The 27,413-nt window shown below is 55.5% G+C and overlaps 1 protein-coding gene across 4 annotated transcripts; it reads left to right on the forward strand.

Moving 5' to 3' along the window:
• Positions 1–5,021: 5,021 nt before the first annotated feature.
• On the forward strand, positions 5,022–27,236 carry LOC135178971 (interleukin-8-like). Of its 4 annotated transcripts, none has more exons than XM_064150400.1 (6): positions 5,022–5,232; positions 19,630–19,791; positions 24,232–24,349; positions 24,926–25,055; positions 26,028–26,111; positions 26,816–27,236. In XM_064150400.1, the coding sequence occupies exons 2-6, from the start codon at positions 19,759–19,761 to the stop codon at positions 26,826–26,828; spliced, it is 378 nt and encodes a 125-aa protein (XP_064006470.1). In that variant the 5' UTR covers positions 5,022–5,232; positions 19,630–19,758; the 3' UTR covers positions 26,829–27,236. The 4 variants fall into 4 exon arrangements, with proteins under 4 accessions (XP_064006470.1, XP_064006473.1, XP_064006471.1 ...); XM_064150403.1 differs by having other exon boundaries at positions 5,024–5,232; positions 24,206–24,349; XM_064150401.1 differs by lacking the exon at positions 19,630–19,791 and having other exon boundaries at positions 5,024–5,232; positions 24,206–24,349.
• The last annotated feature ends 177 nt before the right edge of the window (positions 27,237–27,413 follow it).

Here is a 27,413-nt window from a genome sequence, read left to right on the forward strand (position 1 = left end):
TGGGGCTGTGGAAAGAGGGAACCTTTTTGTTCCCACTTCACTGATCAGATAGGCTGCTGCAGCTGCACATCCAGGCGTTGTGTGTTCACAAACATCACTCTGGGCAATTAGATGCAATTAAGCAGGATGTGACAGCACCCAGCCCTGTGCAGAATGCTGCTGTTCACTGCCTTTAGAAAGCGTTTCTGTAGGGTAAGAGAAGCCAGAGGTCCTGGGCAGTTAAAAAAGGGGATTCTGACCCTCTGCTCTGCTGAGACCCCATCTGCATTGCTGTGTCCAGCTCAGGAGCCTCCAACACAAGAAGGACATGGAACTGTTAGAGCTGGTCCAGAGGAGGCCACAAAGAAGATCAGTGGGCTGGAGAACCTCTGCTAGGGGGACAGGCTGAGAGAGTTGGGGCTGTACAGCCTGAAGAAGGATCCAGGGAGACCTTAGAGCAGCCTTCCAGGTTTAGAAGGCCCTGAAGTCCCAGGATTGAACTTGTCCTCTATAACTTTCCATCCTCAGAGGGTTAAAGCCATGTCAGTTCACAGAATCACAGAATCAACCAGGTTGGAAAAGGCCTCTGAGAGTCCAACCTATCACCTAACCCCTCTCATTAACTAACCCATGGCACCAAGTGCCTCATCCAGCCTCCTCTCAAACACCTCCAGGGATGGGGACTCCACCACCTCCCTGGGCAGCCCATTCCAATGCCAATCACTCTCTCTGCCAGCAACTCCCTCCTAACATCCATCCCGAACCTCCCCTGGCACAGCTCAAGGCCGTGTCCCCCCGTTCTGCTGCTGGTTGCCTGGCAGAAGAGCCCAACCCCACCTGGCCACAACCTCCCCTCACGTAGCCCTAGACAGCAGTGAGTTCTGCTCATCAATCATTTTCTGCTTCACTGAGGTCCAAGCTTTTACCTTATGACCCTCTTTAGATCTTTCCAGGCCCTGTGGCACGTGGAGCTTGCGGTCTGTGCTGCCCATCACTGGATGCTGTTGCTCTGTGGTCAGTTTGCATCTCTTGGCGTTGCTGTCGGAGCTGTGAGCGGGGAGTCGCTGCTGCTGCAACAAGCAGTAGCAGACAGCGAAGCTTTCTGTCTTCTGCTCAGCCCTCAGCTGATCTGCTGCCTGCTTCACACCACAGAAAGAGCAAACAAAATGCTTTGTGCACCACACTCCTCCTTGGGGGGGTCGGCCTGCCAGCTCTGGAGATCAGACTCCTTTCTCGAGGAGCTAACAGTCACACACATGCTTCTCTGCACTTCCTTTTCTCCTTGCTTCAACCTCAAGAGGCTGCGTTTGGAGCACCATGGAAATGCAGGCAGCTAAGCAAAGCTCCTCCTCTGCCTGCCTGCCTATAAAACAGCTGCGTGCAAGATGTGGCCAGGCCCTGTGCGAGGCAGCCTGACCCTGACCCTGGCGCTGTGCGAGGCAGCCTGACCCTGACCCTGGCGCTGTGCGAGGCAGCCTGACCTGGGCACTGTGCGAGGCAGCCTGACCTGGGCACTGTGCGAGGCAGCCTGACCCGGGCGCTGTGCAAGACAGCCTGACCCTGGCCCTGTGCGAGGCAGCCTGACCCTGACCCTGTGCGAGGCAGCCTGACCCTGGCGCTGTGCGAGGCAGCCTGACCCTGGCCCTGTGCGAGGCAGCCTGACCCTGACCCTGTGCGAGGCAGCCTGACCCTGGTGCTGTGCGAGGCAGCCTGACCCTGGCCCCGTGCGAGGCAGCCTGACCCTGGCGCTGTGCGAGGCAGCCTGACCCTGGCCCTGTGCGAGGCAGCCTGACCCTGGCGCTGTGCGAGGCAGCCTGACCCTGGCCCTGTGCGAGGCAGCCTGACCCTGGCCCTGTGCGAGGCAGCCTGACCCTGGCGCTGTGCGAGGCAGCCTGACCCTGGCCCTGTGCGAGGCAGCCTGACCCTGGCGCTGTGCGAGGCAGCCTGACCCTGGCCCTGTGCGAGGCAGCCTGACCCTGGCCCTGTGCGAGGCAGCCTGACCCTGGCCCTGGCCCTGTGCGAGGCAGCCTGACTTGGGCCCTGTGTGAGGCAGCCTGACCCTGGCGCTGTGCGAGGCAGCCTGACCCTGGCCCTGTGTGAGGCAGCCTGACTTGGGCCCTGTGTGAGGCAGCCTGACCCTGGCGCTGTGCGAGGCAGCCTGACCCTGGCCCTGTGTGAGGCAGCCTGACCCTGACCCTGGCCCTGTGCGAGGCAGCCTGACCCTGGCCCTGGCCCTGTGCGAGGCAGCCTGACTTGGGCCCTGTGTGAGGCAGCCTGACCCTGGCGCTGTGCGAGGCAGCCTGACCCTGGCCCTGTGTGAGGCAGCCTGACTTGGGCCCTGTGTGAGGCAGCCTGGCCCTGGCGCTGTGCGAGGCAGCCTGACCCTGGCCCTGTGTGAGGCAGCCTGACCCTGACCCTGGCCCTGTGCGAGGCAGCCTGACCCTGGCCCTGGCCCTGTGCGAGGCAGCCTGACTTGGGCCCTGTGTGAGGCAGCCTGACCCTGGCGCTGTGCGAGGCAGCCTGACCCTGGCCCTGTGTGAGGCAGCCTGACTTGGGCCCTGTGTGCGGCAGCCTGGCCCTGGCGCTGTGCGAGGCAGCCTGACCCTGGCCCTGTGTGAGGCAGCCTGACCCTGACCCTGGCCCTGTGCGAGGCAGCCTGACCCTGGCCCTGGCCCTGTGCGAGGCAGCCTGACTTGGGCCCTGTGTGAGGCAGCCTGACCCTGGCGCTGTGCGAGGCAGCCTGACCCTGGCCCTGTGTGAGGCAGCCTGACTTGGGCCCTGTGTGAGGCAGCCTGGCCCTGGCGCTGTGCGAGGCAGCCTGACCCTGGCCCTGTGTGAGGCAGCCTGACCCTGACCCTGGCCCTGTGCGAGGCAGCCTGACCCTGGCCCTGGCCCTGTGCGAGGCAGCCTGACTTGGGCCCTGTGTGAGGCAGCCTGACCCTGGCGCTGTGCGAGGCAGCCTGACCCTGGCCCTGTGTGAGGCAGCCTGACTTGGGCCCTGTGTGAGGCAGCCTGGCCCTGGCGCTGTGCGAGGCAGCCTGACCCTGGCCCTGTGTGAGGCAGCCTGACCCTGACCCTGGCCCTGTGCGAGGCAGCCTGACCCTGGCCCTGGCCCTGTGCGAGGCAGCCTGACTTGGGCCCTGTGTGAGGCAGCCTGACCCTGGCGCTGTGCGAGGCAGCCTGACCCTGGCCCTGTGTGAGGCAGCCTGACCCTGACCCTGGCCCTGTGCGAGGCAGCCTGACTTGGGCCCTGTGCGCGGCAGCCTGACCCTGTGCGAGGCAGCCTGACCCTGGCGCTGTGCGAGGCAGCCTGACCCTGGCCCTGTGCAAGGCAGCCTGACCCTGGCCCTGTGTGAGGTGGGTAGATAGATAGATAGATAGATAGATAGATAGATAGATAGATAGATAGATAGATAAGTAGATAGATAGGTGGGTAGATAGGTAGGTAGGTAGATGGGTAGATAGATAGACAGACAGACAGATAGATGCATGGGTAGGTGGGTAGATAGATAGATAGATAGATAGATAGATAGATAGATAGATAGATAGATAGATAGATAGATAGATAGACAGACAGACAGATAGATGCATGGGTAGGTGGGTAGATAGATAGATAGATAGATAGATAGATAGATAGATAGATAGATAGATAGATAGATAGATAGATAGGTAGGTAGATAGGTAGATAGATAGGTGGATAGACAGATAGGTAGATAGGTGGATAGACAGATAGATAGGTGGGTGGATATGTAGGTGGGTAGGTAGGAAGATAGAGTCTTCTGCAAGCAAAGAACTGGCCAAATGTCCTCCTGGTGAAGCAGAATGTGTTCAACCCAAGACTCCGATGTTCTCTGCTACCCAAGACTCAGATGTCCTCTGTTTGCTTTTGCTTCCTGCTAGGCTCTTAAGAGTAGCAAAGCTAACGAGGCAAAGCTGCAGGGCCAGCGATGCTACAGGGAAGAAGTGGTGTGTGACAGCCTGTTTGGAAAGGAAGAGGCCAAGAGAAGCCCTTCAGCCATCCCTTGTGTCTAAACTCAGCAGAAGGAGGTGCAGCTGGCTGCATAAAAAGGTTGCAGTGGCTGTCTGGGCTTTTTAAATGGTGGTGGCTAACGTGGGGGGAGGCTGGGTGGAAATGCAGAGAGGCAAGACAAGGGTGAGGGAAACTGGCAGCCTCTTTTCCTGTGTGGTGCAGCTGATGGGAAGTGGCAGGGAAGTGCTTTGCTGTAGAGAAGCCTGTGAAGCAATTGTAGGGAGGCAGTGGCTGCTGAGAGAAATTACTTCTGAGCTGACCTCGCAGCAGCTCTCTAGGGGCTTGGAGGGCTTGATAGAAATCAGGCTCTTGTCCTAGGGTTCAGCTTCATTAGCATCAGAGAAATGAAACTTCCACAGATGAAAACACCTGCAAATAAGGAGAGCCAGGGGCAGAAAGAACAGGGCTGACAGATAAATTATCTGGGACAGAGGCTTTTAAAGTGCAGCCTGCAGGGCACATGAGGCTTGACAAGCCTCTACATGCAGCCTGGGAGGGGATTTCATAAACCAAGGCATTGCACACAGGCACAGAATTGTTTCAGTTGGAAGAGACCTTGGAGATCATTGAGGCCAGCCTGCTGCCTGACACCACCATGGACCTTAAACCGTGTCCCCAAGTGCCATGGCCACACGCTTCTTAAATGCCTCCAGTGATGGGAACTCCACCACCTCCCTAGGCAGCCTGTTCCAAACCCCTTACATCCTGAAGTCCAACCACTGCAAGAGGAGCACTGAAGCAGGAGCTGTGTCATCTCTGCAACCAGAACTCTGTTCCCGGGGTCCTCTCTGCTGACAAACGTGGCCACCAGGTTTCCCGAAGCTCACTGTGAGGTTAAGGTCTCCAGCTGGGCTCAGCCAGGAGCTAGTATGCTGCCCAGTTCCTTCTGAAGCACTTCCACCTGGTAGCCAGGAAGGTTCTTGCTTCAGTCATTCCTCAGCGCTCCGCTGATTGGCAGCAGGAGGAGATGAATTGAGCTAATTAGAGTAAGTTAACAGCACATTACCCCCTGACTGCTTCCCTACAGGTGTCTGTTATCCCCTCTCTGCAGTAATTTCCAGGGTTGACTTTCACAAGCTCTGAGCAGCAGTGCAGGGTTCGAGGGCAGTGAGTGAGTTTCCTCCACCAGAGAATGCACTGTGGGCCAGAGGAGTTCATGCTGCACCCTCCCTGCCAGGAGAAGTAGCCTTGGAGCGCAAGGAGAAGATGTTACAAGGTGCAAGGTGAGTTTTCACCATCAGGTAGAAAGTTTACCATGAGGGTGGTGGAGCACTGGAACAGGTTGCCCAGGGAGGTGGTTGAGGTCTCATCACTGGAAACAGTCAAGGTGAGGCTCAACAGCACTCTGAGCAACCTGCTCTAGTGGAGGATGTCCCTGGGGGTTGGGCTGGATGACCTTTGGAGGTCCCTTCCAACCCAGACCGTTCTGTGATTCTAAGTCATGCTTCTGGAGAGGGGGAAGCCCATTTCTAGAAGTCCCCAAAGGTCCCAGGAATTCTCTTTCCCCTCAGTTCTGCTGCTCTCTCCCCTCTTTGCAGCAAGCCTTTTCAGCACCTGTCAATCCCTCCAGTCAGGAAGCAGTTTGGCATTAAGGATCAACAGAACAAACCCAAATGCAGGCTGAGAAGGTTCCTCTCTGCCTCTCTCTTTTCATTCTGCTGCCGTGTTCGCAGTGACCCATTTCCCACAGCCCCCAGGGCTGAAGGCACTCTGCAGTCAGCCTTCTCCTGCTTGCTGGTAGCTTTGCAGCACAGACACAGCCCTTCAGCTCCTTTCATCTTGGCCACGATAAAGAGGATACCACTTGCAGAAGAAGCAGAGTCTGCCTGCTCCAGCCACCCAGAACAGTGAGGAAGAGTGAAAGGGCAAATAGGTGATTAAGGCTGCCATTAAGGACTGAAAAAATTCAGCCTGCCCTTTTTGTTTCCTTCTATTTAATCCCCTGAAGAAGCCAAAGAAACCACAGGCTCAAACACAGGACCTGCAGATTATTTGTCCCTAGTCTCAGGTGATAAATGGAGAGACAATGGCCTGAGATTGTGCCAGAGGAGGGTTAGGTTGGAGATGAGGGAAAATGTCTTTGGTGCAAGTGTCCTCAGGGATTGGAACAGGCTGCCCAGGGAGGTGGTGGAGTCCCCATCCCTGGAGAGGTTCAGGAACTGTGTCACCATGGCACTTTGGGCCAGGGTTTAGTGGCCATGGTGGTGTTGGGTTGATGGCTGGACTGGGTGATCTTGGAGGTCTTTTCCAACTGAAACCATTCTGTGATCCTCTGTACCCTGTTATGGAGGTGTGGGGCACTCACTGTGGTTGACTGCCACTGCTTGGGACATATTGAAAGAATCATTGAATTGCAGAGTGACTTGAGTTGGGAGGGACCTTAAAGATCATCCAGTTCCAGCCCCCCTGCCATGGGCAGGGACACCTCCCACTCGAGGCTTCATCCAACCTGACTTTGAACACCTCCAGGGAGGGGACATTCACAACCTCCCTGGGCAGCCTGTTCCAGTGTCTCCCTACTCTCACTGTCAATAATGTCTCACCTTTAAATCTCTCCTCAAGCTTCAGTCCATTCCCTCTTATCCCTCCACAACACATTTTGTGATGTACACATCTCCAAGGCAAGTCTGCCCTATTTTGTCCCCATCACTGCTCTGCCTTGCTTTCTTGCCAGCCTCTCCCCACGAGGACCTCTCCACCAGCAGCTACAAACCCCAGGCAGAAAGTCCTGCCTGCCTCTTTTCCCTCTTCCTCTCCTTTAGACGAGGGCAAATCGAGGTGAAGGTGCAAGTGTGGTTACACATCTGTGTCATGCTCCCAAGCCATCACCAGATCCACCTCCTCGCAGGGAACACCACAGCTATTTGCCCTACCCAGCTGATACTTCCCTGGAGGTGGCCTCAGTTTCTGAGGGGGTTTCTGAGTTGCTCATCCATCAGGGTGTTTGCACAAGCAGCAGCAGCAGCACACTTGCATCTTCCTCCCCCAGCCTCTCCTAGGGTTAGTCACCTTCTGCCTAACCTCAGACCAACCTGCAAGCAGGGAGCCTGTGTCTCTGCCACACCTATGGGGAAAAAAGCCTTTTGAGGAGCAGAGAGGGCATGGATTGAAGCTTGAGGAGTGCAGATTGAGACTGGAGATGAGGAAGAAATTCTTGCCAGTGAGGGTGGGGAGATACTGGAGCAGGTTGCCCAGGGAGGTAGTGAATGTCCCCTCCCTGGAGGTGTTCGAAGTCAGGTTGGATGAAGCCTGGAGTGACCTGGGCTAGTGGGAGGTGTCTCTGCCCACAGCAGGGGGTTGGAACTGGATGATCTTTAAGGTCCCTTCCAGCCCAAACCATCCTCTGCTTCTGTGATCCTCTGCCTACGCCACAGTGTGGGTCTTGAGTTTGCTGATCCACGTTTGCTTCCCTTCCCCACAACCTCTACATGCATTGGTGATGGTGGAGCTGTGTAGGAGTGTCCCTTTCCTTCTGGCCTCCCCAGGACAGTGCCAGCACTCCCTGTCCCTGACAGGCCATGGGAAGTATTTTCTGCTTGCTACTGGTGGCTCTGCAGCAGGCACAGTGCTGTGTGATTGCTCCACTCCTGGTGCTTTGCTCTCCAGCCTCCTCGTTCCACCCACAGATGGTCCTGTGCCTTTTGTCCCGTTGGAACGGCTCCATCTCTCCAGAGCACTGTGTTGGCTTCAGGCTGTTTTCCTGTCCCACACTGTAGACTTCAGCCAGTCCCCAGCAGTGGCAGGAGAAGGAAAGATTTCTGCCCACATCTACCTCTCCTCCTCATCTTCTGGAGTGATTGCTGCTTTGTGCAGCAGCCTGCCTCAAAGGAAGGCTCCTTTACATTGCTGCAGGGTCTCGTAGGGTCTAACCTGCCTTTCTAGATTGCCAGGATGCCTCTGTGCCTCTCCCCACCCAAAAACCTACCCTAAACTCTGCTTTGCTGCAGAGCATCAAGACAAGCCAGTTCCACAGGTTGCTCCCACTCTTGCCTGGGAACTGAGCAAAGAGCCCTAACCTCTGTCTGTGAAAGGAAGAAGCTCTCCTTCATCTCACCCCTTTCCTTCTTATTTTCCTTCCCCAGCCTCGAGTTTCCTGTTTATTCCCACCCCAACACTCAGTCCTTCTCAGCTGCATCCCATTCACCCCCTCTACTCTGCTCTGGTGGGAGCCCCCCAGAGTACTGCATCCAGTTCTGGAGCCCCCATTACAAGAGGGATGTGGAGATGCTGGAGTGTGTCCAGAGCAGGGCCAGGAGGATGCTCAGAGGCTGCAGCAGCTCTGCTGTGAGCACAGACTGAAATAGTTGGGGCTGTGCAGGCTGGAGAAGAGGAGGCTCCCAGGTGATCTTAATGTGGCCTTCTAGGATTTGAAGGGGGCTACAAAAAAGCTGGGGAGGGACTTTTGAGACTCTCAGGCAGTGCCAGGACTAGAGGGAATGGAGCAAAGCAGGAGATGGGTAGGTTCATGTTGGACATGAGCAGGAAGTTGTTGAGCATGAAAGTGGTGAGAGGCTGGAATGGGTTGCCCAGGGAGGTGGTCGAGGCCCCAAGGCTGGAGGTGTTTAAGGCCAGGCTGGATGAGGCTGTGGGCAGCCTGACCTAGGGTAGGGAGTCCCTGGGCATGGCAGGGGGTTGGAACTGGCTGCTCCTTGTGGTCCCTTCCAACCCTGACTGAGTCTATGACTCTGTGATTCCTTGGGACACCTCACTTGTCTTTGTGCAGCACCCAGCTGTGCTCAGGTCTGATGGCACTGGGCAGCTCCACTTCTGTGGCACTGCAGTCACCAAGAGAAATGACAAACTGGAAATGGAGAGCTGCTGGGCCAGAAACACCTCTGAAAACCGTTGGGTTTTTTTGAAGAGGGGAGTGGAAAAAAGCCCTCTGTGATGAGAAGGGGTTTGTTACCCCCATGTAACACCCATAGAGGCAGCAAAACTCTGCCTGTGCAGGCTGAGTCTCCCTGTACAGCTGCCTGGTCCCAGTCAGCTTTGCCTGGACTCTTCTGCCTATGACCTGAGGGGTAGGTGTTAGGAAGCTGAGGCCACACTCTTCTCAGTGGTGTTCAGTGACAGGACACAAACTTGGCTGCAGGAAGTTCTCCCTAAACATGAGGAGGAGCTTCTTTACTCAGAGGATGGCAGATTCCCTGGAGCAGGCTGCCCTGAGAGGTGGTGGAATCTCCATGTCTGCAGACTTCCAAGGCCCCAGCTGGGTGTGTTCCTGAGGGATCCTGCTCTGGCAGGGGGGTTGGATTCGGTGTTCTCCAGAGTTCCCTTCCACCCCGCTGCATTCGGTGATTCTGAGACCTGGACTTGAGCTGTGTGAAGTTCTCCCTAGCCTATTTCCCTTGCTGTGCTGCCCACAGGGCTGGTGTCTGCTGCTCTCTGCTGGTGCTGAGCTTCCCTTTCCAGCAGCTGCTCGCAGAACTGGTGAGCAGCAGACACCTGCAGCTGCTGGGAAGGGCTTGGGGGAAGTTCTGATGTGTTTCCTTCCTGGGTGTCTGTAGCTGTGTTGCACAAACTGTTTGAGTTACTACAGCTCACAGCCTTAAGAGCAGCGGAACGGAGTAAACCAGCAAATGGGGCTCTGGCCACCAGGGGATGTCAACCTCCATCACAGCATCACAGTGACAGGGGTTGGAAGGGACCTCTGGTGATCATCCAGTCCAACCTCACTGCCAAGGCAAGGCCAGATAGGGGAGGGCAGACAGGAATACAGCCAGGTGGGTTTGGAATCTCTCCAGAGGTGGAGACCCCACCACCTCTCTGGGCAGCCTGCTCCAGCACACTTAGGTTAAAGAAGCTCCTCCTCATGTTTAGATGGAACTTCTTATGGTCAAGTCTGTGCCTGTTACCCCTTGTTCTGCCACAGGGCACCACTGAACAAAGCCTGCTCCTGTTCTCCTGTCACCCAGCCCTGAAGTACTGATCAGCATTGATGAGATCTCCCTCAGGCTGCTCTTCTCCAAACGAAACAGCCCAAATTCTCTCAGTCTTTCCTCATCACAGAGCAGTTCCAGTCCCTCTGTCATCTTTTTAGCTCTTTTCTGTACCCTCTGCAGCAAGTCCCTGCTCTTCTTGAACTGAGGAGTCCAAAACTGGATACAACACTCCAGATGTGGCCTCACCAGGTCAGAGTAGAGGAAGAGGAGAACCTCCCTCTGAAGGCACCAGGATTCACAAAGAGCTAGTGCAGAGGGACATCAAAGGAAATGGAAGCTGGGGAATCATTCCCTTAAAGTGGCCTTCTGGCAAGCTTGGGCTGCTGAAACACAGAGCAGAGGACTGCCACTGCCTTCAGGCTGGGCTGGGCTACTCTTGGCTTAGTTGGAGCTCTGCACTGAGTTGTGGCTGCAGGGAGGGAAAGCTGGGAAGTTGATATGGGTGAGGCTTATCGGCTCAGATGACTGTGACAAAGGGTGTGGAGGTCATGAGGCTGGGGCTGGACTCTCTTCGGTGGTGTCCAGCAGCAGGTCAAGGGGCAGCAGAACTGGAACACAGGAGGTTACATGTAAGGATGAGGAAAAACTGCTTCACTTTGAAGGTGGCAGAGCACTGAACCAGGCTGCCCAGAGGTGTTGTGGAGCCTCCTTCTCTGGAGGCATTCAAAATCTGCCTTGATGTGTTCCAGTGTCATGTACCTCAGGTGACCCTGCTCTAGCAGGCAGTTTGGACTAAGGTGGTCTCCAAAGGTCACCTCCAACTCCTGCCGTTCTGTGAGGTTAAAGGAGAAGGGCTTTGACTCGCTGTCATAGAATCATAGAATCAACCAGGTTGGAAGAGACCTCCAAGATCATCCAGTCCAACCTATCACCCAGCCCTATCCAATCAACTAGACCATGGCACTAAGTGCCTCAGCCAGGCTTTTCTTGAAGACCCCCAGGGACAGTGCCTCCACCACCTCCCTGGGCAGCCCATTCCAATGGGAAATCACTCTCTCTGTGAAGAACTTCTTCCTAACATCCAGCCTATACCTACCCTGGCACAACTTGAGACTGTGTCCACAGACCCTGCAGTATCACTGCCACTGGTTTCTTTACAGAGAGCTCATTTCTGCCCTGCCAAGTCTAAACCCTGTGTCTGCACTATGCAGCTGTTTCAGCTGCCCTCATTCCCCACTCCCACCCTCAGAGGCAGAAGCAAAGTCCCTCCTTTTGTTACAGCGAGGAGATGTTGTGGTCTTGGGCAGGCATCTTCCCAAGTGCCTCCCCTAGAACCATGGAACGTTCTGGGCTGGAAGGGACCCCTGAAGGCAGTCAGCAGGGACATCTCCAGCTGGAGCTGGTCGCTCAGGGTCCCATCAAGCTTGGCCTTGTGTGTCAGGGTGTGTGTTGTACACAGCAACTGAGATAAAAGCCAAGGGAAGATCACAGCAGGCTTTATGGTTCCTATGGGTTGGTGCTTCTTGGCTTCACTTTCCTCTATCTCCCCAAGCTTTTCTTCTCCACCCTTTCATCTGCCTCCCTGTTTCCACCCAGCAGGTGAGAGCTTGCTTCCAGCTTTGAGCTCATTTCTTTCATCCCCCCACAGCTGAGGGATTATGTTAGCTGCCAGACAGCTCCTTTCAGTATCGATTCTCTTTGCTGTCCCTTGCAGAAGTCAGGCTTCAGGTTCTCCTTCTCTGTTGAGACCATCTCTGGGTAGCTGCGTTGGCTCAGCATCACTCTCAAGGCTCTGATGCCCAAAGTGCTGACTCAGGGGTGCTGGGCTCAAGTGGAACAGTTGAGAAGGGGCTTTCCAGGGGCTGGGAGGGCTGCTCATCTCCTCCAAAGATGTTGGTGCTGCAGCAGCCATGTGGTTCCTTCTTGGTGGGGACCTGGGGTTCCCCTCCCAGCCCTGTGTACTTCTACTCTCTGGTAGAGAACAGTTGCTCTTGTCTGGCATTTCTGTTTGAATCTAACTCCTGTGGTGGCCTGGGATGGAGGGAAAGGTGGGGAAAGCATCTTCCCTAAGGAGAAGAGGTGGGGAGACAGCTGACAAAAAGAGGGTCAGGAAAGGCCTTGAGGCAGTAAGTGGACATTAATGAAAGCAACAACTCCAGATGGAAACTCAAGTCTGATGGTCAAGTTTGGGTCCATTTCTGCTGTGTCAGGATATGAAGAGCAACTGCCCCAGAGGAGGTTGCAGGGAGGTGGGGGTTTGGTCTCTTCTCACATGCAGCAAGTGGCAGGACAAGAGGAAATGGTTTCAAGTTGTGCCAGGTTGGAGGTTAGGAAAGATTTCTTCCCAGATAAGGTTCTCAAGCACTGGACCAGGCTGCCCAGGAAAGTGGTGGAGCCCCCATGGCTGGAGGGGTTGAAACTAGAGCTGAAACTGGTGCTGAGTGATGTGGTTTGGTGGCAGTGGCTCAGCAGCAGTGGTGGGACTGTGAGCTCTGGGCCAGTGGTTGAACAAGATGATCTCAAAGGTCTCTGCCAACCTCATCACTTCTATGAAGTGCTCATGGCAGAAGTGATGTTCTTGAGTGTGCTGTGCTGCACTGGGGTTGGGACCACAGCCAGGAACATCATCTCTCAGTAGCCCACCTGGGAGGGGAGCATGGATGGGCAACCATGGCTTAATGTGACTGAGGTGTCCTGGGAGGTGAGGCCATGCATTATCCCATCCCCACAGCCATCTCCCATGTATCTCATCCTTCTTCTAGTAACTTTAAGTAGCTGGGAAGCCTCCTACCCCTCCTGGACCTCCCTGGACCTTGGCAGCAGCCCCTCAGCAGGATGGCAAGCATTCAGCTGTGCCTGTCTGCAGCTGGGACCATGGGTCCCTGTCCTGCCCCACCACTTGGCTCTTCCAAAAGCAGCACAATTTGGTGCTCCAGGCTGGGCTCTCAGCTTCTTTGCCTGGCTGCCAGCAGGTCTAGGACTTGGAGCAGCATGGAATGCCCAGCACATGAAGCTCGTGAGGCTCTCAGAGGTAGCTGGGCATGTCCTTCTGCCTTGACCCTGTCACTTCAATGGTACCAGCTCTTCACAGCAGATCCTGATGGTTTTCCTACATCTCTTTACTTCAGAGTGGGACTGTGGCTCATCTTGTGGTCCACTTAGCTGATCATCCTTGCACCCACCTACTTGCAAAGTTCCCTGCAGCCTACAGATTGGCATCCTGTCCTGTAGGTAGCTCATCCCAGGCTGTCATCTATGTGAAATTCCAGCTCAGAGAAGTGGGCCCTGTGGACAGTAGGGATTTACCAACCCTTCAGCTAGCTTCTGTCACCTTTTGGGTTGCTCAATCAGACCAGAGCTCATCAGGCAAGACCCTGCTTTGAGGTGGGGAGCTGAGTGTCATGTGTGGTTGTGAAGTTTGCCAGCAGGGTGGAGGAACTGAACACTTCTTGGGCAGAGGGAAATGCCAACCTGCTGCAATGCTGCTTGGACCAGGTGGAAACCAGTGGAGACAAATGTCAGCCAAACCCAGAGAGGCTGGAAGGAGATGGGAACTGAGTCACTAACACATAGGTGTGAAGTGCAGATGAGCCACCAGACACCAGGGAGGTCGACTGTTGTGCTTGAGGGCATTTATGTCAAGCTGGAAAGCAAGAGGCAGTGTTTTCTAAAGATGAGCTACTGCCTGCTGGCTTAACCAGCAGAAAATGGGTCAAGGCCATGTTTAGCTTCACCAGCAATAACAGTTATGGGTTATTCCATGAGCCAGACAAGGTGGGGACAGCTTAGTTCCTGCCTCAACTCAAATGGCAACCACCAGTACTCGGAGGAACACAAAAGATCCCACTCACAGCAAGCCTGCCAGCTTCCAGCTGTGTTTATGGAAGTGTCAGACCCTGAGGAGAAGGGGAAGGAGACCTTGCCACAGCACTCCTTGGGAGCTTGGTGGTAGGCTGAGTGTTTGCCTAAACAAGTCACCCAACCAGGATAGAATCCTGCCAATCTGATTTAGCTGCTCCTCTCTGTTGGAGCAACCTCCTGAGCTGGAGCATGCTCACCATGGCTGCAGCATCCTCTTTATCCCAGGGGCTGTGGAGGCCACCTTTGCCTTTGCTGGGAACTGCTCATCCTCTGATGGGCTGCCCAGGTGTGTGCTTGAGGCCCCATCTCTGCAGACCTTCAAGGTCAGATTCAATGTGGCCCTAGGCAGCCTGATCTAGTTAGAATCATAGAATCAAGCAGGCTGGGAAAGACCTCCAGGCTCATCCAGGCCAACCTAGCACCCAGCCCTATCCAGTCAACCAGATCATGGCACTAAGTGCCTCAGTCAGGCTTGGCTTCAACACCTCCAGGCACAGAGACTCCACCACCTCCCTGGGCAGCCCATTCCAATGCAATCACTCTCTCTGACAACAATTTCCTCCTGACATCCAGCCTAGACCTCCCCTGGCACAACTTGAGGCTGTGTCCCCTTGTTCTGTTGCTGCTTGCCTGGCAGAAGAGATCAACCCCACCTGGCTAAAGCCTCTCTCCAGGCAGTTGTAGACAGCAATGAGCTCTGCCCTGAGCCTCCTCTTCTGCAGGCTGCACACCGCCAGCTACCTCAGCCTCTCCTCACAGGGCTGTGCTCCAGGCCCCTCACCAGTTGGAGGTGTCCCTATTGAGTGCAGGGGGCTTGGACAAGATGACCTTTGAGGGTCCCTTCTAGCCTGATGCAGTCTGTGCCTCTGTGAAGTGCAGGCTAGAGCTAGTTGGGGATTTTGCCAGGAGCTGTTTTGACCTAGCCATTGTAATCAGACCTGGACCACTCCTTGAGTGCTAGAAGCAGGAGTCAGTGGAGAAGTGGGGAACATCAGCTTGAAGTGGCCAGCAGCAATAAGCCAAGGAGCAATGGCTGCAAATTGGAACACAGAAGGTTCCACCTTAACATGAGGAGAAACTTCTTTCCAGCGAGGGTGGCAGAGCACAGGAACAGGCTGCCCAGAGAGGTTGTGGAGTCTCCTTCTCTGCAGACCTTCAAAAGCCAGCTGGATGCATCCCTGGATGCCAGGTGCTGCTGCCTTGGCAGGGGGGTTAGACTCCATGGTGTCTGGAGGTCCCTTCCAGCCTGTGAAGCTGTGTGACTGCACCAGCTGCACGCCCAGAGCAGCAAGGCCATGGCAGCAGGCACAGCTCACCTAGGACACACCAGCTTGCAGCTTACTGCTTCTCTGCCTGTCACAACCCAGCCTCATTTCAGCTCCTGGTGGACCTCCCCCTAGGCGGAGGGGCCAAGCTGCCCCCCTGCGGGTGCCCATGCAAATGGCTAACGGCGCTGGCTGGCTCAGCAGCACCTGCGGGTCTAGACTGGTTCCTTCAGCCACATGCAAATGTGTGGAGAGCTGAGCTCCAGGGCCAGGCCACCACCAGCAGCACCCCTTTAGCTTTTATCCCTGCTTCACACCCTCTGTGCCAAGCAGGATGGGTCTTGCTGCTGTTCCAGGAAGGACAAAGCTGCTTCTCTGCTCCATGTGGGGCTCATCTTGGATTAACTCAGCTTTGAGACAAGTGGAGACCTGCAGGTGGTGAAACTCGAGGGCATCAGGGTTATTTCTGCAGCAACCTTCTCTAGCAGCAAGTGCAAATCACCACAGCAGCCTGGGGGTTTTCTCCTGGTGCCACTTGCATCTTTAGTGTGGGCAGAAGCTGTCCCTGCTCTGGGGTCGGGTGCTGTGCTCTGACATGCCCTTAACGTCTGCTTTCCCTTCAGCAGAGGGCACCCAGTCCCTGCTCCACAGGGGCTCTACAGCTTGGCACTGACCAAAGAGGCTGGAAGGCTAAATTACCTCCCCTCCCTTCCCCTCCCCGCTCCCTCTGCCTCCCTTCCCCTTCCCCTTCCCTTTCCCCTTCCTCTTCCCCTTCCCTCTCCCTCCACAGAATCACAGAATGCCAGGGGCTGGAAGGGACCTCCCCATCTCATCCAGTCCAGCTCCCCTGTAGCAGGATCACCTATAGCAGACCACACAGGGACACATCCAGTCAGGTTTTGACTATCTCCAGGGAGGGAGTCTCCACAAGCCTCCTGGGCAGCCTGTTCCAGCGTTCTGTCACCCTCACAGGGGAAAAAAATCCTCCTCATGTTTAAATGAAGCTTCCTCTGCCTCAGCTTTCACCCAGTGCCCCTTGGCCTGTCACTGGGCATCACTGAGCAGAGCCTGGCTCCAGCCTCCTGGCACTCATCCTGCACATCTTTATAAGCTTTGGTGAGGTCACCTCTCAGTCTCCTCTTCTCCAAGCAGCACAGCCCCAGCTCCCTCAGGCTCTCCTCATAATAGAGATGTTCCACTCCCTTAATCATCTTTGTGGCTCTGTGCTGGACTCTCTCAAGCAGTTCTATGTCCCTCTTGACCTGGGGGGCTCAGAACACCTTCTATCCCCTCCTTGCTCCCTCCTCCTCCCTTCTTTCCCTTCAGCCTGATGGAGGTTTTTCCTTGCTCTGAGCCCTTCTCCTTCCATTCTTTTACATATCCCTCTTCATAGAATCATAGACTCAGACAGGGCTGGAAGGGACCACAAGGATCATCTAGTTCCAACCCCCCTGCCCTGGGCAGGGACACCCTCCCCTAGATCAGGCTGCATTCCCTTTCTGGCAAGCAGACCAAAGACTTGAAGCCTACTATTGAAGGTGCCTGTAGCAGCTTTTTCACCTGCTTGTAGAGTTTTCACCACTGCTATCTCCAGAAATGAGGTCTTGCCCCTGTGCCACATCACCAGCAACTCTCTGCACCTCCACTTGAAGGCAGTGAGCTCCACAGGTGGTTTGTAAAGCTGATTTTGGACTGATTTTGCTAGGCTTTGGCTCATTCTGGTGCTCTGGTGTTGAAATTTTTCTTCTCTACCTGATGCCTGCCACAGCAATCACCATTTGCTTTGCACCTGAGTGCAAACAGAGCTCAAGCTGAGCCCTGTCTGAGTGGGTAACCACCAGCAGGAAGCCTCATCCTGGTTGCTTGTTCCCTTCCCCTTGTCCTGCTATCATGTTTGGTACATTTGGGCTAGAAGTTTTGGGGGGAAAAGGAAGGTTGGTTGCATAACAAGAACAAATCTGCTTAAAATGCAACACTGGGTGGGGGGGGGAGGCTGAAGAAGTTCTTTCTCATACTTGGATACATGAAGAGAGCCTGGTTGGGAAGGTGTCTTTGAGGTGTAGGAGGCACAAGGGGGTGGAGAGCATCCCAACTGGGCTGTGAGGAGCCAACTTCTGTAGGATAAGAGAGAAACCAAAAGCTGTGCCCTGGTCCTGGATGCCTCTAGCTGGTTTTCATGCCCTGCTGAAATCAGTGTAGGTGCAGCTCTGCCTCAGGTCTCAGCTGAAGAGAAAGATAAAGGCATGGTTATCTTTGAAGCAGAGGAAGGACCACAAACCACAGAGGTGACAAGTGGCTGCAGCTGGGGTTTTTCCTGGGGGGGTGTGGGTGGGTGGGTGTAACTTCAGCAAAAGCAGCAGTTTTTGTCTCTCCTGCAAGCAGCATTGGGTGAGCTGTGGAGAAAGGAGCAATGTGCTCAGGGTTCACTTTCTCTCAGAGCAAACCTGGTGGTTTCAGCAGGGCTAAGAGGTTTGCTCGCTGCAGATGCCTCCAGCACAGCCTCTTGAGAATCCATATGTGTTTGCTGGTGGAGGTGCTGAGAGAAGGGCAGGGCAAGTGGCATCTCCGTGGCATTTATGTCAGGGTTTGGGTTCTACTTGTCCTGGTCAAGCATAGCAAAGGGGTTTTGGGGGCATCTCCTCCTGCTCCACTTGCCTCAGGTAATTTCCTACTCAGCTCTGAAACTGCCTTGTTGTTACAGGTCAGGGTGTCACTCCATCCCTGGCTGGTGTGTTTGGAGGTGCTGTGACAGGTTTTCCATCCTCATTTCCTGCCCATATGAGGACAGGTTACTCCTGGGGGAGATTCCAGGTAGACACAAGAGAGGTACTGTTCATAGCAAGAGCAGGCAGCCTTGGGAATAACCTTCCCAGGGAAGTGGTGGGGTCCCTAATGCTGGGCTCACTTAAGATCCAGCTGGGCCACCTCATCTAGGCCATACTTCTGCCAAGACAAGCTGGCTGAGGTGATCCTTGACATTCTCCCCAGCCTTCTGTTTTGTGGTGTGATGGCCTTTTGATGATCTTTCAGAGGGGGCTCAGGAGTGTAAAACCTCCAGTTTCCCCCTGCCAAAACCCATGACCTGTCTCCTCCTGGCACATGGCTCCACCTCCCTTCCCTCTCACTTCCCATCACCAATTTTTTTGGCAGCTCCAAGGAAAACCTTGACCTTGGTGAACGAGCCTGAGGCTTTCTGTAGCTTGATGCCACTACATTTCATGGGGTTAGGAGGTTTGGTGACTGCAGCAGTACCTCAAACCATGACCTTTGGGCTGCTCTGATGGCATTTGGGAGATATTTGTTCAATGTGTTTGAGATATTGGGGAGGTATTTATTCAATATGTTTGAGAGATGTCTGTTCCATGTCTTCATTGATGATCTGGACCAGGGGATTGAGCCCAGCATCAGAAAGTTTGCAGGTGACACCAAGCTAGGAGCAGCTGTGGAGCTGTTGGAGGGCAGGAGAGCCCTGCAGAGGGACCCTGACAGGCTGGATGGGTGGGCAGAGGCCAATGGGATGAGATTGAACAAGGACAAGTGCAGGGTTCTGCACTTTGGCCACAACAACCCCAAGCAGCACTACAGGCTGGGGACAGAGTGGCTGAGAGCAGACAGGAAGAAAGGGACCTGGGGGTACTGGTAGAGAGTAGCTGAAGATGAGGCAGCAGAGTGCCCAGGTGGGCAGCAGAGCCAATGGCATCCTGGGCTGCATCAGGAGCAGTGTGGCCAGCAGGACAAGGGAGGTTATTCTGCCCCTGTGCTCAGCACTGCTCAGGCCACACCTTGTGTGCTGTGTCCAGTTCTGGGCTCCTCAATTCAAGAGAGATGTTGAGGTGCTGGAAGGTGTCCAGAGAAGGGCAACAAAGCTGGTGAGGGGCCTGGAGCACAGCCCTGTGAGGAGAGGCTGAGGGAGCTGGGGGTGTGCAGCCTGCAGAAGAGGAGGCTCAGGGCAGAGCTCATTGCTCTCTACAACTACCTGAAGGGAGGCTGTGGCCAGGTGGGGTTGGTCTCTTCTGCCAGGCAAGCAGCAACAGAAGAAGGGGACACAGCTTCAAGTTGTGGCAGGGGAGGTCTAGGCTGGAGGTTAGGAGGAAGTTGTTGTCAGAGAGAGTGATTGGCATTGGAATGGGCTGCCCAGGGAGGTGGTGGAGTCACTGTGCCTGGAGGTGTTGAAGCCAAGCCTGGCTGAGGCACTTAGTGCCATGGTCTGGTTGATTGGCCAGGGCTGGGTGCTAAGTTGGCCTGGATGATCTTGGAGGTCTCTTCCAACCTGCTTGATTCTGTGATTCTATATTTGGATCATGTTTTAGTAAGTCTCTGGTTTAGGTACATGGGAGTGACATCTGAAGGTGTTGGAGGCTGGGTTGGGTGGAGCTTTGAGCAGTGTGGTCTAATGGAAGGTGTCCTTGCTCATGACTGTGGAGGTGACTAAATCACCTTCAAAGTCCCTCCTTAAACATAGAAGCTTTCTAGCACATTTCAGTTGCTGTTGGCTTGGATGAGGCCACAGCTCGACACGTGTGGGGCACTCTTCTGACTTACTGGCATCCAGGACGTGGTTAGCTGCAGGATAAAGGCTGCCTGCAGCCTCACCCTCCTTCTCCTTTTCCAGACTCACCACTCAGCATGCACAGACATTAGCTGCCCACAAAGGCTCAAACTCTTCCTTCCTGAGAAGACACCACAAGGTTCATCCATGCCCACATCAGTCCCACGTCAAAACCACCACCATTGAGGCCACATGGAAGCCCTGGGATTACAGCAGCTCTGTCAGGTTCTCCTTCCTCACCCCATCCACCTCTATTTCACTTTTCCTCCTCCCCCCAAAAAAGCCACTTGGAGCAGCTAAGCAACCTCACAACTTCTGGGGTGAGGTGGTGGGGATTCACCAAACTGTCCCAGCAGCCTGGGGGAAACCCAAGCTGTTGCTTCAGAGATGGAGCCAGGGTTGGGCTTCTCTGTGTGAAAATCTGCCTCTAGAGATGAATCAGGAGGGCACTTCTGAAAGGGAACCACTGCCTGGGCTCTGCTCATCTTCAGTTCCTGCCCTGCCACCCCACTGCCTGGAATGGCAGAGCTGAGCCCAGCCTTTGGGTTGTCTTTCAGAAGCATGCATGGGCCAGGCCCTGGGCACTGTTGGGCACCTCAGAGGGTGCCATGCTGGCTCTTCCTTCCCTGCAGCCCCACTGTGAGTGCATTCCTTAGTCCTGGCAGTGCTGTGTTCTCCCTGGAGGGCATCTGCTGCCGAGGTGACCTCTGCAGAGGGATAGAAGGAGAAGGTTCTTTCCCAAGAGGGCTCTCAGGCTTTGGAGCAGGCTGCTGCTGGTGGGCACCAGCCCTGGAGGTGTTTAAAAGGCAGTTGGATGAGGAGCTTAGGGACAAGGTCTAACAGTTGTGTGCAGGGAGATGCTGGGTTATGGTTGGACTCAATGACCTTAAGGTCTCATTCAGGTGATTCTCTGGGTGTGCTTGTGAAGAAGAAGAGGCTCCCCTGTTCTCCTCAGGAGGGACATGTGGGTTTCATCCTGGGTGCAAAGTGATGAGCACCAAGGCTGTCAGGGAGGAAGCGTGGTGAGGATGAGCACAAAGCAATGCCACAGCACATGCCCTGGAGAAGACAGCCTCAGTGAAAGCATCTCACGCTGGTCTGGGGGTAAACATTTGCCTCAGGCTGAAACCAAGATGCCTGTGGTCCAACTGATCACTCAGAACCCCTCTGAAGTCACCTCTCTAAATCCAGCCAGCCAAGCCACGCTTCTGCAGCTCTCACTTCTCTCCAGGGTAGAGAGGAGATGGAGACCTGCCCTGTAGCCACACACCTGGAGTGTGCTCTTGCTCATGGGTTATCTTGGGCTGCCCTTTGCATGCCTCTTGGGGGTAGCTTCCTCCTGTACCAACTTCTTTAAGCACTGCCAGCACTGGTGTTGCTTTCCCTCGCTCATGGAAGGGCCACACTTGGAGTGTAGCTTGCACCCCCCAGGTCTCTCCTCTCACCTGCCCAGCTCTGGGCAAGGTTGCTTTCACCTCTCTTGGCTTTCCCCAGCTCTCAATAAGGATCACTCTGAGCTCACAAACTCCATAAACACTTCAAAACCCGTCTTTTGGTGCCTCCAGATCAGGGAGAGGTGAGCAGCCCTCTCTCCCTGCAAGCTGCTGCCTTCCCCACCGCTTTGCAGGCGTTGTTTTGATGAGACCCTGCCACAGCCCAGCAGAATCAGATGCTCCACTCCTGGGTTGGGCTCCTGCTAATAACTCTCTGCAAGGAAACAGAAAACTTGGCAAGCAGTGAGCAAAATGAAGGAGGGTGGTGAGATGCTGGGACAGGTTGGCCAGGGAGGTCGTGGGTATGTCCTCTCCAGGGGTTGGATGGGACCTTGAGCAATTTGGGCTAGTGGGAAGTGTCTCTGCCCATGGCAGGGGGTTGGAACAGGATGATCTTTAATGTCTCTTCCAACCCAAAGCATCCTATGGGAAAAAAAACAGTTTTAAAGCCATCTCCTTTCTCACTGCCATAGCAGCAAGGCCCACAGGACTTTGGGAACAGCTCATGGAGATTGCCTCTGGCCTCTCTGTGACCTTGATCTGCAGGGATTTGAACTCCTCACTGCTTTATTTTTGTCCTTTTGGACTCCAGAATATTTTTTTCCCCCCCCATGAGCACAGTCAGACATTGAAATCATCTCCCAGGGGGGAGGCAGTGGAGTCCCTTGCCCTGGCCAGTTTCAAGCTTCAGCCTGACAGGCTGCTGGGCCAACTCATTGCAACTACATCACCTAGAAAGGTTGGACCAGATGATCCTTGGGGTCCCTTCCAACCTGGCATTCTGTGACCAGGGTCTTCAGAAGGCTTTTGGACCCATCTGAGAGGAAAACCAATGTTTTTCAGAGAAAGATGAGTAGTTGATAGTTCAGAGGAAGAAGTTTTCTTTTTCACACCCCCTCCCCCCCCCAGTTTGCCACTTTGTTGCTGTACAAAATGCTGATGTGATTTGAAAGCTCTGAATTACAGCACTGCCACACAACCACATCAGGTTTTTCTCTTCTGCCCTCTTCCTTCCTCCTTGCCTCGCTTTCGTGGCTGAGTGTCCCCTTCCCCTTCTGCTTCCCAGCTGGTGACTGTGCCTGACTCAGGGTAGCCACTGCTGCACCCAAACCCAGAGAGCATTGGGTGCTGCTCCCATCCTTGCACATCTCACAGAATCACAGAGTTGTTTGGGTTGGAAAAGCCATTTAAGATCACTGAGTCCAAACATTCTCTAACTCTAGCAAGCCTGGGGCTAAACCTTGGCCCTCAGCAACACTTGTCCTTGGCCAGCAGGACAAGGGAGGTTATTCTGCCCCTGTGCTCAGCACTGCTCATGCCACACCTTGAGTGCTGTGTCCAGTTCTGGGCTCCTCAATTCAAGAGAGATGTTGAGGTGCTGGAAGGTGTCCAGAGAAGGGCAACAAAGCTGGTGAGGGGCCTGGAGCACAGCCCTGTGAGGAGAGGCTGAGGGAGCTGGGGGTGTGCAGCCTGCAGAAGAGGAGGCTCAGGGCAGAGCTCATTGCTGTCTGCAGCTCCCTGAAGGGAGGCTGTAGCCAGGTGGGGTTGGGCTCTGCTGCCAGGCAAGCAGCAACAGAAGAAGGGGACACAGCTTCAAGTTGTGCCAGGGGAGGTCTAGGCTGGATGTTAGGAGGAAGTTGTTGTCAGAGAGAGTGATTGACGTTGGAATGGGCTGCCCAGGGAGGTGGTGGAGTCACTGTCCCTGCCTGGGGGTGTTGAAGCCAAGCCTGGCTGAGGCACTTAGTGCCATGGTCTGGTTGATTGGATAGGGCTGGGTGCTAGGTTGGCCTGGATGAGCTTGGAGGTCTCTTCCAGCCTGGTTGATTTAATGATGTCTGCCTCTTGGAAACACCTCCAGGAATGGAGATTCAGCTACTTCCCTGGGCAGGCTGTGCCAGTCTTTGAGTCCTGAGGCCATTTCCTCTCTTTGTATCCTCTGTGACCAGGGAGGTGAGACCAGCTCCAGCTTCCTTTCAGGGAGCTGTGGAGAGCAATGAGGTCTCCCTTCAGTCTTCTCTCCAAACTAAACACCCTCAGCTGCTGCTCCTCACCAGCCCTGTTCTCCAGAGCCCTCACCAGCTTGGTTGCCCTTCTCTGGACCTGCTCCAGCCCCTCGCTGTCCTTCTGGGATTGAGGGGCTCAAACCTGCAAGGTGTGGCCTCACCAGTGCTAAGTACAGGCAGGCAACCACTTCCTTCGGTGAAGAAGTTTCTTTTCAATCCCCAACCTAAACCTCCCCTGGCACAATTTCAGGCCATTTCTGATCCTAAGGAGCAGAAACCAACCCTCACCTCATTGCAACCTCCTTTCAGGGAGCTGTAGAGAGCAATCAGCTCTCCCCTCAGCCTCTTTTTCTTGACTCTTATCAACCTCTTGATGCCTCAGTCCCTCCCTTCTGAGGAACCAAGCAAGCCACTGCTGGTAAATGTGCAGGGGTGTAGGAATGTTTTTCCTTCTGCTGATGCTACCACACCAGTCACCTCCTCCATTTCCTGGCTGTTTAACAGCTAAGTGCTAGATCTGGAGTGCCTCAGTGGAAACATCTAGCAGAGGTCTTGGTTGCATGGCCATGGCATGGTGCTAGGCATGTTTGCAGACCTAAGAGACAGCAAAAATAGCCTGGGGGAATCAAAGCCCTAAGAAAGCAATATGTAAATATCTGAGGGCATCAAAACTCCCCTGCTTGTGCAGGGGCTGTGCTCTGGGTTTATTCTGGGCTCCTCTTGTGGTTGAGAGCTAAATGCTAAAGGGACTAAGAGGTGATGTGTGTCCAGACCCAGCTAACCAGAAGCAAGGTGCTCAGGGACTGGCACAGGCTGCCCAGGAGGTGGTGGAGCCCCCATCACTGGAAGCATTCAAGCAGCATGTGGCCATGGCACTTGGGAACGTGGTTTGGTGGCCATGGTGGTGCTGGGTTGATGCCTGAACTCGATGACCTTAGAGGTCTCCTCCAGCCCAAACAATCCTCTGTTTCTGTGGGGAACTCCACTGCGCCCTTTGCTTTTCATCCACGCTGCTGTAAATTCAGCCTCTGGCCCGGCTGTGGCAAGCATCTGAGAGATGACATCACCCCTAGTCATGGGCTGCTGGCCAGGTGTGACAGCTCGAAGCTTCAGTCTGCTTCTGTGACCCTCCTGAATAAATAGGGCTGATTCCTCACCCTGCTCCTCAGAGCGTCTCCGGGGCTGAGCCTGCCGGGGGGATGCGAGCGCCGGCAGGGATGGGCGCTGGAGCCTGCCTGCTCCCTTGGCTGCTGCTTCTGCTGCTGATGGCTCACTCAGCCCACACAGGTGAGCTCCTGGGCTCTTTGTAGTGGCACCCACAGCTCTCACCTCCCTGTCCTTGTGGTGGGAGGGGAGGGCATCACCTGCACCAAAAGGGACTGGAGGAGGTGGGGACTCCTCTGGGCTGGTTTAGACTTTCCTGATGAGGTGACCCTGATTGAGGACATGACCTCAGGTTGCACCACGAGAGGCTCGGGCTGGGTATTAAAAAGGATTTCTTCACTGAAAGGGTTCTCAGCACTGGCCCAGGCTGCCCAGGGAGGTGACAGAGTCCCCATCCCTGGAGGGATTTTAGAGTCATGTAGATGTGGTGCTGAGGGACATGGTTTAGTCAAGGACTTGTTGGATTTGATGATCTCAAAGGGCTTTTCCAAGCCAGGCAATTCTGTGACTGTTCTCTGCTAGGACTGGTCCACCTTTCAGGAGCTGTGTGAAAGCAGGGTGCTGAGGTGAGGCACAGAGATCAGTTTCTCACCAAGGTCCCTGGAATGTTGTCAGTTAAAGCAGGGAAGGGGACAGGTTGGCTGTAAGACAGCTGCTGTGTCTCTAACTCCACCAGGTGCTACCTTATCTCTTTCTCAGCCATCCTGGAGGTGAACGGAAACATGAACTGTAGGTGTGTGAAGACAACCTCGGACTACATCAGCCCAAAGAGATATGAAAGCATTGAGATAAGACCCGTGGGAAGCACCTGCAGGCGCATGGAGATCATGTAAGTGCCGTGGGTGGGGCAGAGAGCTGCTTGCTGCTGCAGAGCAGCAGGGCCAGCACTGCCCCTTCCCTGCTGCAGCCATCTCCCACCTCCGGGGCCAGCACTGCCCCTTCCCTCCTGCAGCCATCTCCCTCCTCTAGGGCCAGCACTGCCCCTTCCCTCTTGCAGCCATCTCCCACCTCCGGGGCCAGCACTGCCCCTTCCCTCCTGCAGCCATCTCCCTCCTCTAGGGCCAGCACTGCCCCTTCCCTCCTGCAGCCATCTCCCTCCTCTGGGGCCAGCACTGCCCCTTCCCTCCTGCAGCCATCTCCCTCCTCTAGGGCCAGCACTGCCCCTTCCCTCCTGCAGCCATCCCCCTCCTCTAGGGCCAGCACTGCCCCTTCCCTCCTGCAGCCATCTCCCTCCTCTGGGGCCAGCACTGCCCCTTCCCTCCTGCAGCCATCCCCCTCCTCTAGGGCCAGCACTGCCCCTTCCCTCCTGCAGCCATTCCCCTCCTCTAGGGCCAGCACTGCCCCTTCCCTCCTGCAGCCATTCCCCTCCTCTGGGGCCAGCACTGCCCCTTCCCTCCTGCAGCCATCCCCCTCCTCTGGGGCCAGCACTGCCCCTTCCCTCCTGCAGCCATTCCCCTGTCCTCTGCTCCCTGCCTGAAATGGTCAGGGATTGGAAGAGGCTGCCCAGGGAGGTGGTGGAGGTGTTCAAGGAAGCTGTGTCTCTGGCACCTGGGCACATGTTCTGATGGCTGTGGGTGGGTTGGTGGTTGGCCTCAGTGACCCTAGAGGGCTTTGCCAACCCAAACAACTCGGTGATGCTGCTGTGCCTCGCTGTTCCCTGGCTCTCTCCTGGCTTCCTTCTGTCACGAGCAGTGATCTGCTGGTGCCTTGAATGAAAGCTGAGCCTGGCAGGTCAGCCCTGCCTGCTCCAACCCCTGCCTTCGGAGGGGCAGGTCCTGCTGAAGCTGTCCTTGTGTTCCAGAATCAAACTGAGGTCCCCAGGGAAGCTCTGTGTGAATCCAGAGGCCCCTTGGGTGAGGAAGCTGCTGAAGCGCATCGCCAGCACGTGAGTGGCCGTGGTGGAAAGCCCCTCTGGCTCGGGTGGCCCTGGCCAGAGTCTGCTCATGGGGTGGGCTGCCCAGGGAGGTGGTGGAGTCCCCAACCCTAGAGGGGTTGAAAGGAGGCCTGGATGTGGTGCTGAGGGATGTGGTTTAGTGGCAGTGGCTTAGCAGCAGTGCTGTGACCATGGGCTCTGGGTGAGTGGTTGGACTTGAGGATCTCTTGGTGGTCTCTTCCAACCTTCACACTTCCATGGTTCTACAGCTGTGGTCCTGAGGAGCACTTGAAGGACTTGGGACTCTTGGGGGGAGGGCTGGTGGGGGCTGGTGGAGGCCAAGGGGCCTCATTCCCAAGGTAATGAGGGGCTGAGAGCTGCTGTGCAAAGCAGCTTCTGGACGTTCTTTGTGCCCATGTGCAGGTTCTGCTGGCCCTGGCCTGTGGGTGGGCTGCAGCTCTGAAACATTTTGGCCAACCCAAGCAGACTATGCTGGGGCTGGGGAGGGAGAGGAGCAGGGTTTGCTCTCTGCAGGTGCAGTCAGGCTTTGCTACCTGGCTGGCAAAGCTGCTCTGCTTGCCTGTGTCTGGCTCGGTGGCACAACGTGGGGGCTGCTGGCAGATGTCCTCACCAGCGATGCCTCCTCCTCCACTTGGGGCAGGAGCTGGCTCGCCCCAGGACCTTTCCCATCTTTCTCCTCCTTCTGCTTTCTGCAGGAAGAAGAAATAAGTTTGCTGCCGAGGAAGTGGATGCTCCGAGCCCCGGGATGGGCTGGCCGATGCCGCACAGATGTGGACACCTGGCTGCTCCTCGCTTGCCCGCCGCGTCCTCCCCTTCCCCAAAGCCTCGCCTCTGGCCCCAGCGGTGGCCCCAGCCCGGAGGGTGCTTTGCTGCTGACGCCAGCCCCACGGCAGGCTCGTGGGGGTGCTCTCCCCTGCGGCAGTGTGGCTGTGAACCGTCCTTGGGTTGCTTGCCTGCAGCCCACGGAGCCTTTCCCTGCCAGGGTTCGATGCTGTAGGAACTCTGTGACTCTCTCCACGTGAAGTGCTCACCAGCGGAGTGCCTGCCTGGGGCTGTCTTACACTGTGTGGTGTGTCCTGTCCTGACAGCTCAAGCCAAATAAAACCCATCTCTGTGGTTTTTTTCCCCCTCTGTGCCAGGATAGGTCTAGGCTGGATGTTAGGAGGAAGTTCTTCACAGAGAGAGTGATTTCCCATTGGAATGGGCTGCCCAGGGAGCTGGTGGAGGCACCGTCCCTCGGGGTCTTCAAGCAAAGCCTGGATGAGGCACTTAGTGCCATGGTCTGGTTGACTG

This window comes from Pogoniulus pusillus, chromosome 10 (assembly GCF_015220805.1).
Source record: "Pogoniulus pusillus isolate bPogPus1 chromosome 10, bPogPus1.pri, whole genome shotgun sequence".
Classification (NCBI taxonomy): Eukaryota; Metazoa; Chordata; class Aves; order Piciformes; family Lybiidae; genus Pogoniulus; species Pogoniulus pusillus.

Coding starts and splice junctions, on each gene's coding strand:
- LOC135178971 (XM_064150400.1), top strand. CDS start 19,759: ATGGAAGCCCTGGGATTACAGCAGCTCTGTCAG. Junction 19,792..24,231: donor GATTACAGCAGCTCTGTCAG/GTTCTCCTTCCT, acceptor CCTGCTCCTCAG/AGCGTCTCCGGGGCTGAGCC. Junction 24,350..24,925: donor GGCTCACTCAGCCCACACAG/GTGAGCTCCTGG, acceptor TCTCTTTCTCAG/CCATCCTGGAGGTGAACGGA.